This window comes from Lagopus leucura, unplaced genomic scaffold, assembly GCF_019238085.1.
Source record: "Lagopus leucura isolate 7727_CA_CO unplaced genomic scaffold, USGS_WTPT01 103-21_obj-0_obj, whole genome shotgun sequence".
NCBI classification, from domain to species: domain Eukaryota; kingdom Metazoa; phylum Chordata; class Aves; order Galliformes; family Phasianidae; genus Lagopus; species Lagopus leucura.
The window spans coordinates 1-8,387 of record NW_024964100.1 but is presented as its reverse complement, the minus strand read 5'-3'; the positions used below and the strand labels follow the sequence as shown (position 1 = coordinate 8,387).

The window sequence follows — 8,387 nt, the reverse complement described above, 5'->3', positions numbered from 1 at the left end:
ACTGAGGGGCTTATAAGCAGGATGGAGAGTGATTTTTTACACGGTCTGATGGCGATTGGGTAGGGAAGAAAGGTCTAAAGCTAAAAGAGGGCAGATTTAGGTGAGTAATGAGGAGGAGGTTTTTCACTCAGAGGGCTGTGAGGCGCTGGCACCGCTGCCCAAAGCTGTGGGTGCCCCATCCCTGGAGGTGGGCAAGCCCATGGAGGGGCCTTGGGCAACCAGCCTGCAGCTGAGAGCTTGGCAGCAGAGGGTCTCTGACACCCCTTCCAACCCAAGCCATACTAGAGTTTGTGATTCCATGATTCTGTGATTCTATGATTCTGTGTGATGCCTGTGGTGGCCACCGCTCTGGAACTTAAAATGGAAGGACACCCAGCCCCCATAGTCCACCCTCTACCTCTGCTGCCTTTGCTTTCCTGGAATTAAGCCCCACGCTTCCCTGAAATGACAAGACCCTGGGCAGTGCAACTGGATTTATTGCAGGGCAGCTGCTGGGGGACAGTCCACATCACATGGGCCACAGTTTATTAAAAAGTTTTCCTGCCACACCAGGCAGGAATGGAGCCAAAATGTTCAGAGCGGAGCTAATCCAGGTGTCCCGCTTCCTGTTCTTCTTCTCCTTCTCCAGCTGTGTCATCAGCTCCTGCATGGCTGCCGCCTCACACTTGAAGCCCTCCTGCACCAGTGCTTCATACTCCTGTGGACAGGGAGCCATGTTAGTAGCAGCATACAATGCCACAGCACAGCCCAGTGTGCTGCTACGAGCACAGAACACATCTGTGGTACGCTTGCAGCACCATCACAGCGCTCACCTTCTTGTGGTGCTCCAATACGCGCTGCTGCTCTTCCAGCCACGCACGCTGCTCCTCCTTCAACTGTTGCTCCAGCTGACGTTTGTGCTCCTCCATGGTGCGCCGCTGCTCCTCCAGCCGTGCCTCTGCCGCCTCTGCCTCGGCTGCTGCTGCCTCCCGCTGCCGCTCCACCAGCTCCAGCTGCACCTCAGTGGCCTTCAACACCTGTGCCAGCCCCTCGCGCTCCCGCAGGAACACCTCCAGCACCACCTCCGCCTGACCGCACAACCATGCGGCACAGTTCCATCGCACCTGGTGCCACCCCACTGCCCTCCCCCACACCCAACTCACCCTGACACCCTTGTCGGGCCGCCGCTTGTACTCCTCCAGCATGCGGTTCAGGTCCTCCTTGAACAGCTGTGCACCACCAGGTGCCACGTAGTCCCCATTCTGCAGGCGCAGCTCCACATCCCTCCAAAGCTCCTGCAGCACCGCATGGCACCGCTGCTCCGACGCCTCCTCGTTGTGCCAGCAGAACTCGTCCTTGGCCGCCTCCAGCTTGCACTGCGCCACAGATCAGTGCTCAAGTGCACGGCCGTGCCTCCAAAACCCCACGGTGTGACGGCAACTCACCACCAGCTCCGCATGGTACTGGCGTTCATGGTCAGCAAAGGCACGGGACAGGAAGAGGGCGATGGCGCGTTGCTCGCAGTCCCAATGCACGGCCACCAGAGCACTGCGTGAGGCTGTGGGCAGCACCAGGCCGTGCTCCATGCCCCGCTGGTACTCGGCCACCGCCGCCTCCACTGCTGCACTGTTCTCGGCCCGTGCCAGCGCTGTCACTGCGCTCTCCACGCAGGGCACCGCGCCGCTGGTGATGGCCGCCACGTATTTCTCCACCAGGCCTGCCAGCACTGTGAGAGGTGACGGCCACCCACACGCGTCACTGCCACGCATGTGTCCCCGTCACCGGCACGCGTCCCCCGCACGCCACCCATTCTCATGCTGCTGCCACTCACCGCTGCCCATCACCTGGTGCCCACCCGGCAACACCTTCACCGGCGCCTCCTCCCAGATGTACCGGCAGAAGGCGTCCGCCTGCTTCCGGAAGCCTGGCTGCAGCTCATCCTCCCGCAGCTCCTCCAACCGCTGCAGATCCGCATCAGCTGCTGGCCGCTCCATCGTGAACAGCTTGCGGCGGGGAAAGAAGTTGCGCAGGCAGCTCCGCAGCTCATTGCACTCCTTGTCCTTCTTCCCATACCCTGCATTGCCACTGTTAGCACAGAGCCACCGACTGCGGATGCGCACGGTGACGCCTGGGGACACACGCTGGTGGCCATACCGGTCTGCTTTCGCAGTATGTCATCCAGGTACTCATCCTCACTCAGGGCCTTTTCACCGGCCCGCAGCTGCAGTGTGAAGTCACGCACGGTCCAGACGAAGCACGGGAAGACGCGGACAAAGTTGGATGTTGGGTTGTCGTTCTCCTCCCGCACGCGGATGTGCTCTGTCAGCTCCGTTACCAGCCTGTGGGACCCACGTCACCCCGTCAGCGTTGTCACTGCAGAACCTTTGTCACACCATCACCTCCCTCCCGGCCATCCCCGTACCGCAGCTGCTCCAGTGCCCGCTGGTCAATGGTGCCAATGCTGTTGTACACCAGGGTGCTGGAGAGCAACACCGCCAGCGTGAAGATCCAGGCGTCGCTGTCATCGTCATCCTGCACATATATCCAAGTTACTGGGGCTCCACTTCCACGGGGTTTTTGGGACCCCATCACCCCTGCACTCACCTTTTTGGGGTCTCCCAACCCCTCGGTGTCCAGCAGCACCAAGGTCACTCCCTGCCGGCGCGGGTGGGGCAGGCACCACATCCAGATGCCCTTGGTCTCCGCATGCACCGTGGGGCCCAGCGGGAAGCCTGTGGGCAGTGAGCTGTCAGAAATCCCACAAGATGCCCCTCCAAACGCATGGGGTTTCCCCCTCTGCTCACCAGTGCGTTTCTGCGCCAGCTGATTCATCAGGTAGGACTTCCCAGTGCAGTACAGCCCAGCGATGGCCACCACCACCAGGGGCTGGGTGACACTGCGCAGCACTGCCAGCGCCGTGCGGTCGAGGGACAGCACGCTGTCCTTGTTGGTCACCAGGCAGAGGGGAGCCGGCATCGGGAGCATCGGAGCGTCCATGGTTGTGCTGCTGCCTGCTGTGATCACAGACTGGAAACTGCAATATATAGTGAAGCCAGGTCCCGCTCCTCCCCACCCTCCACATCCTGTGTCTTTGATTTTCCCTTTTTTCTCTTCCTTTCCTGGAATAGTAATTCCCGGAATACTGCTTAATTCACTGAAGTCACATGACCTGTACCATATTGGTGGATTCACTGCAGGGACTGCTGGTGGGGATAAGAGCTCCAGCATGCTGCAGCACTTTGCTGACAGTGCCTGACACCTAGCTGGCCACTGAGGGCAGGGACAGCACAACCACAGTGCCCATGACACCCATGGCTGCTGGATGCAGCGCTTCTCCTCCTGCAGCCACTTCATCTACAGCTGCAGTACCATTGCCTCATGCCTGAAGCAGTCCAGCACCAGTGCCTCATGTCCTGTGGGACATGGAGCCGTGCTGCTACTGCCTCACAATGCCAAGGTGCATCCACAATGCCCCGACAGCAGAGCACAGTACCTCTATGGTACAGACACAGTGTGCCAGCACCACAACACTGAACCTCCAATGCTGCAGCCAAAATGCACCTGTACCACCACGCAATCACACAACACCACGGTACAGCCAGAGTGTGCCTGCACCACTGCACAGCAGCCTCACTGTGCTGGCCATGCAGGGCCCAGCCCCTGCTGCTGTTTGTACGGAGTGAGCTGGCTGATGCAGTTGCTGAGCCGCCTGGCTGGCAGATGTCCCCAGAGACTGGAAAAAGGCAAACATCGCTGCCATTTGTAAGAAAGGCAGGAAGGAGGACTCGGGAACTGCAGGCTGGAAAGCCTCAGCTCTGTGCCTGGGAAGATCGTGGAGCAGAAAGCACTGGAAGACCTGTCAGCTGTCCAGAGCTCTTGCTGTGGTACCACCACCACACAGCCTCATGATGTGTCATGGCACTATGAGCATGGATAAGAGAATTACAAGACAGATCATCCACCAAGGTGATCTCCTCCAAAAAGGTGATTGCTCCTGTTGCTGCAGGATATGGCAAAAACTCTTAGGACCATGATTGTGATGAAGGAAGAAGAACTATAGAGTTAACCAATAGAAGGGATGTGCCCCCAGCCAGGAGGGGAAAAGGGCAACAGAATATATTGGACTGTGTGGATTCGATAGCGTGGCACATCAGAACAACAGAAACATGAGGCACTGGTGGACACTGGCACGCAGTGCACTGTGATGTCCTGAAATCAAGGCACAAAACCAATTTGTATTTCTGGGGTGAGGGGGGGTTCCCAATAATGAACTGTGTTGGAGGCTGAAATAAGCCTCATTTGTAAGGACTGGCAAAAGCACCTGATTGTGACTGGCCCTAGGGCTCCATGTATACTTGGTGTCAATTGCCTCAGAAGGAGGAATTTTAAGGATCCCAAGGGAAATCGATGGGTATTTGGAATAGCTGCAAACAAAGACAACATTAAGCAGCTGTCTGTCTTGTTTGTCCTGTCAGAAAATCTGGCTGCTACAAAGGAAAGAGCAGCAGGTACTGATTGCTACAAAAACAGTGCACAGACAGGCAGTACCACACCAACAGCATTTACTGCAGGGACAGCTGCTGGGGGACAGGCTATGTCACACGCTGCAGTTTGTTGAAAAGCTTGACTGCCAGACCAGGCAGGAACATTGCAAAAATGCTCAGAACGTTCAGAGCGGAGCTAACCAAGGGGCCCACCTCCGTGTTCTCCTTCTGCAGCTGTGTGATCAGCTCCTGCATGGCTGCTGCCTCACGCTTGAAGCCCTCCTTGAACGGCTGTGCACCACCAGGTGCCACGTAGTCCCCACTCTGCAGGCGCAGCTCCACATCCCTCCAAAGCTCCTGCAGCACCGCATGGCACCGCTGCTCAACCACGGAGCCCATGACAGCCCCGGCTGATGGATGCAGTGCTTCTCCTCCTGCAGCCACTCCATCTGCAGCTGCAGCAGCATTGCCTCATGCCTGAAGCACTCCTGCATCAGTGCCCCATCACAGAATCACAAAATCACAGAATTACAGAATTACCAAGGTTGGAAAAGACTTTCAAAATCATCCAGTCAAACATCCACCCATCACCAATAGTACTCACTAAACCGTGTCCCTCATCACAAAATCCAAACGTTCCTTGAACACCTCCAGGGTCGCTGACTCCACCACCTCCCTGGCAGCCCATTCCACTGCCTGACCACTCTTTCAGAAAAGTAGCATTTCCCAACATCCAGCCTAAATCTCCCCTGGTGCAACTTGAAGCCATTCCCTCTAGTTCTATCACCAGTTACACGAGAGAAGAGGCTGATCTCCAGCTCACTGCAACCTCCCTTCAGGTAGTTATAGAGAGCAATAGGGTCTCCCCTGAGCCTCCTCTTCTCCAGACTGAACAATGCCAGCTCCTTCAGCTGCTGCTCATCAGCCTTGTGCTCCAGACCCCTCACCAGCTTTGTTGCCCTTCTTTGAACCTGCTTTGAACAATGTCTTTCTTGCAGTGAGGGGACCAAAACTGGACACTGTACTCGAGGTGCTGCTTCACCAGAGCTGAGTACAAGGGGATGATCACTTCCCTGTTCCTGCTGGCAGCACCGTTCCTGATGCGAGCCAGGCTGCCATTGGCCTTCTTGGACACCCGGGCACAGTGCTGGCCCACGTTCAGCTGAGCATCAGTCAATACCCCCAGGTCCATTTCCTCTGCACAGTCCTCCAGCCACTCTGCCCCAAGCCTGTAGCATTGCCTGGGGTTGTTGCAGCCAAAGTGCAGGACCCGGCATTTGGCCTTGTTGAAGCTCATCCCATCGGCTTCAGCCCAGCATTCCAGCCTGTCCAGATCCCTCTGTAGGGCCTCACTACCCCAGGTAGTACCCCAGGTAGATCCACACTTCCAGCCAACTTGGTGTCATCCGCAAACTTACTGAGGGTGCATTCAATGCCCTCATCCAGGTCACTAGCAAAGATATCGAAGAGGACAGGTCCCAGCACCGACCCCTAGGGAACATAGTGCTGGTACCACCTCACAGTGCCATGATGCAGCCCACATGTCCCAGTAGCCCTGCACAGCAACTCCATGGTACAGCCGCAGCACGTCAGCACAACCACACAACCACATGGCACAGGAACACCAGAATACCTTTTTACAACCACTTCTCACCTGCAGTACCGCACAGCACCTCCATGGTGCACTCAGCATACATTCATATTGATACAAGTTATAGTGATATTATTAGCTTGGTAATGTTCATCGATAAATAGCCTTGTAGCTTGTTTATAAAACAGGAAGAACCTGTGCCCTGGTACCAAGGAGCTAACAATGAAATACTGAACTCCTTATAAGGAGTTATAACTCCAGATAAGGAAGTTCTGCTTGAGTCAGCTTATTTTGTGAAAGCAAATATTGTGCAATCAAGGCAAGAAGATAACTGAATGTGTGTGAAGATCAGATTCAACCAGCAAACACAGTGCGAGAGAGTACTGACTTCATCCACCACGAAAAGACCGAGCATGTGCAAGGAGCTCTACATTAATCATTCTGGGGGAAGCAGTGAATAGGTATGTACTGCCTGGGAAAATGTTTTCATATAAAGCACAAGTGATGTATATAGGCTGAAGCTCTTTTATACCAGGTACGCATGATGGGAGGAGCCTAATCATTGTTGAGATGGTGTCACTGTGTCACGGGGTGGTGTCGTTGGATGCTGTGATAATGTCTTCGTGTCACTGTGCTGTGGGTGGTGTCGCAGGGTCAGGATCATGCTGACACTGTGCTTTGTGATGGTACTGTCTCACCACACAACGCTACCATCCTGCCAAGTGTTGGGGTCACTGTACCGCGTGGTGGTGTCACTGTGTCATGGGTGGTGCCGGCACTGTGATTCGGACGTGGCATGGTGTCACCGATGCCGAGGATGTGGGTAGGTTGACCTGACACGTCAGCGCGTTGTGTTGTGCAGGTATTCCTTTATCGCGGTGCGGGGCACATAGGGGATAACTCTACCTAATATGCACACCTGGGCCCATGTGCAGATTGCATTTGTTGGCTACGCTCATGCATATTCATGTCTTTCCCCACAGTTTCATTCGTATGCTGAATATTTTCTTGTACTCGTTAATGTTTTCTTGGAATCGAACCTCAGACCCTCCCCCTTAGAGCATTCACAATCACACTTGAGGGTATTTTTGGTGGCTGTCTGGGGGGTCAAGGGAGGAAGGCTGATAGCCCTCGTCACTCCTCAACTTTTGACCCCAGTCTTCAGGAGCTTGCTTAGTTAGGTGTGTGCCTCCTCTCTAAATGTGTGTAATTATATTTATGCTTGTTAGCAAAGCAGAACAGGTATCACAAATCAGGAACTGGGTCTTAGTAACCTTTAGATATTTTCTGATATGGGTTTCTTCTTTTTTAAACATGGCTTCTGTTAGTAGTGAGAAACCGGACAAAAGTACAGAGGAAACAAAGTACAGAAAAGCCTGGCATAAGATGAGACAGGTACAAGAACTTCAAGAAATATTGCCCTCCTGTATCCATAGAAACATACAAAATGATCTTAAAAACCACAGGGGTTAAACCTCATATGGAAAAATGGATTAACAAATGTGTCACATAGGCTGTGAGTCTGGGGTACTTGGCCAGTAGGGGAACAGGAGAGTAATTACCTGCCACGAGAAGAAAGGTGTGTAAGGAGAAGTGGTTCACTGATCAAGTGCGTGTTTTCTCCTTTGCCACAAGGGGAGCGTGCCCACTATTGCAACCATGAACAAAAAACCTTTGCTGCTTCACTGAGATCTATGATCGAAAATTATGCATTCTGAGCTTTTCTCACACAAGGGAACATAAGGAGGGCATGGGGATGTAGAAGGGAACACGGCGATACGCGGCATGGAGATCCTGTTCCTCCTACTGCACACTGCTGCATGAGGAACGTGAAAACTCGCAGGGGGCTGCAGCAGAAGCACAGGTTTTGATTTCACTTATGATTCCGTGCAGTATGGATGAAAGCCAGGCAGGGATTGGTTCCAGAGCTGAGGTTGGCTGCAGGGTGGAGTCTCAGGGCCCTGAGAGCAGCTCTGATGTCTAGCCCTGCTAAGGACTTCCCAGTCTGGGAAAGCCTTTTGAATTGTATGGGCGTGAAAGACGTCACTTTGCAATGGGAGAGTTAGCAGAACACACTGGATCCGGGAAGAGACCAGCAGGCTAATTCTTTAGACAACTGCACCAAGTAAATATAGGGCGGATGTCACGTTTACGAGCAGTGGCAGCAGACCTGAGGCACTGCTGGAATGCAGGAGGAAAGCCTGGGTCCCAGCCCACCCACAGCCGGCAGCAGCCGTGGGGCTGCCCACATGTCCCAAACACAGCGGCATCCCCACGATGACAGAAACACCCCCAGAATGGGGCTGCAGCTGCCAGCCTGGCCTCCGCCACGT

General features: G+C 54.5%; 1 protein-coding gene across 1 annotated transcript; it reads right to left on the bottom strand.

Moving 5' to 3' along the window:
• Positions 1-458: 458 nt before the first annotated feature.
• Positions 459-3,068, bottom strand: LOC122191546 (guanylate-binding protein 1-like). Its single transcript, XM_042891834.1, has 9 exons — positions 2,784-3,068; positions 2,584-2,711; positions 2,402-2,511; positions 2,134-2,318; positions 1,811-2,053; positions 1,425-1,705; positions 1,143-1,355; positions 813-1,067; positions 459-697 (listed from the first exon to the last, which is right to left on the bottom strand). Exons 1-9 carry the CDS (start codon positions 2,974-2,976, stop codon positions 509-511), a joined length of 1,797 nt encoding a protein of 598 aa, XP_042747768.1. The 5' UTR covers positions 2,977-3,068; the 3' UTR covers positions 459-508.
• Positions 3,069-8,387: the final 5,319 nt, after the last annotated feature.

Excerpts from the sequence above, each read along its gene's own strand:
- LOC122191546 (XM_042891834.1), bottom strand. The coding sequence starts at position 2,976 with ATGGACGCTCCGATGCTCCCGATGCCGGCTCCCCTCTGCCTGGTGACC. Across the intron at positions 2,512-2,583 it reads GGTTGGGAGACCCCAAAAAG|GATGACGATGACAGCGACGC; the intron begins GTGAGTGCAGGG and ends ATATATGTGCAG. Across the intron at positions 2,319-2,401 it reads CGGGCACTGGAGCAGCTGCG|GCTGGTAACGGAGCTGACAG; the intron begins GTACGGGGATGG and ends TGGGTCCCACAG.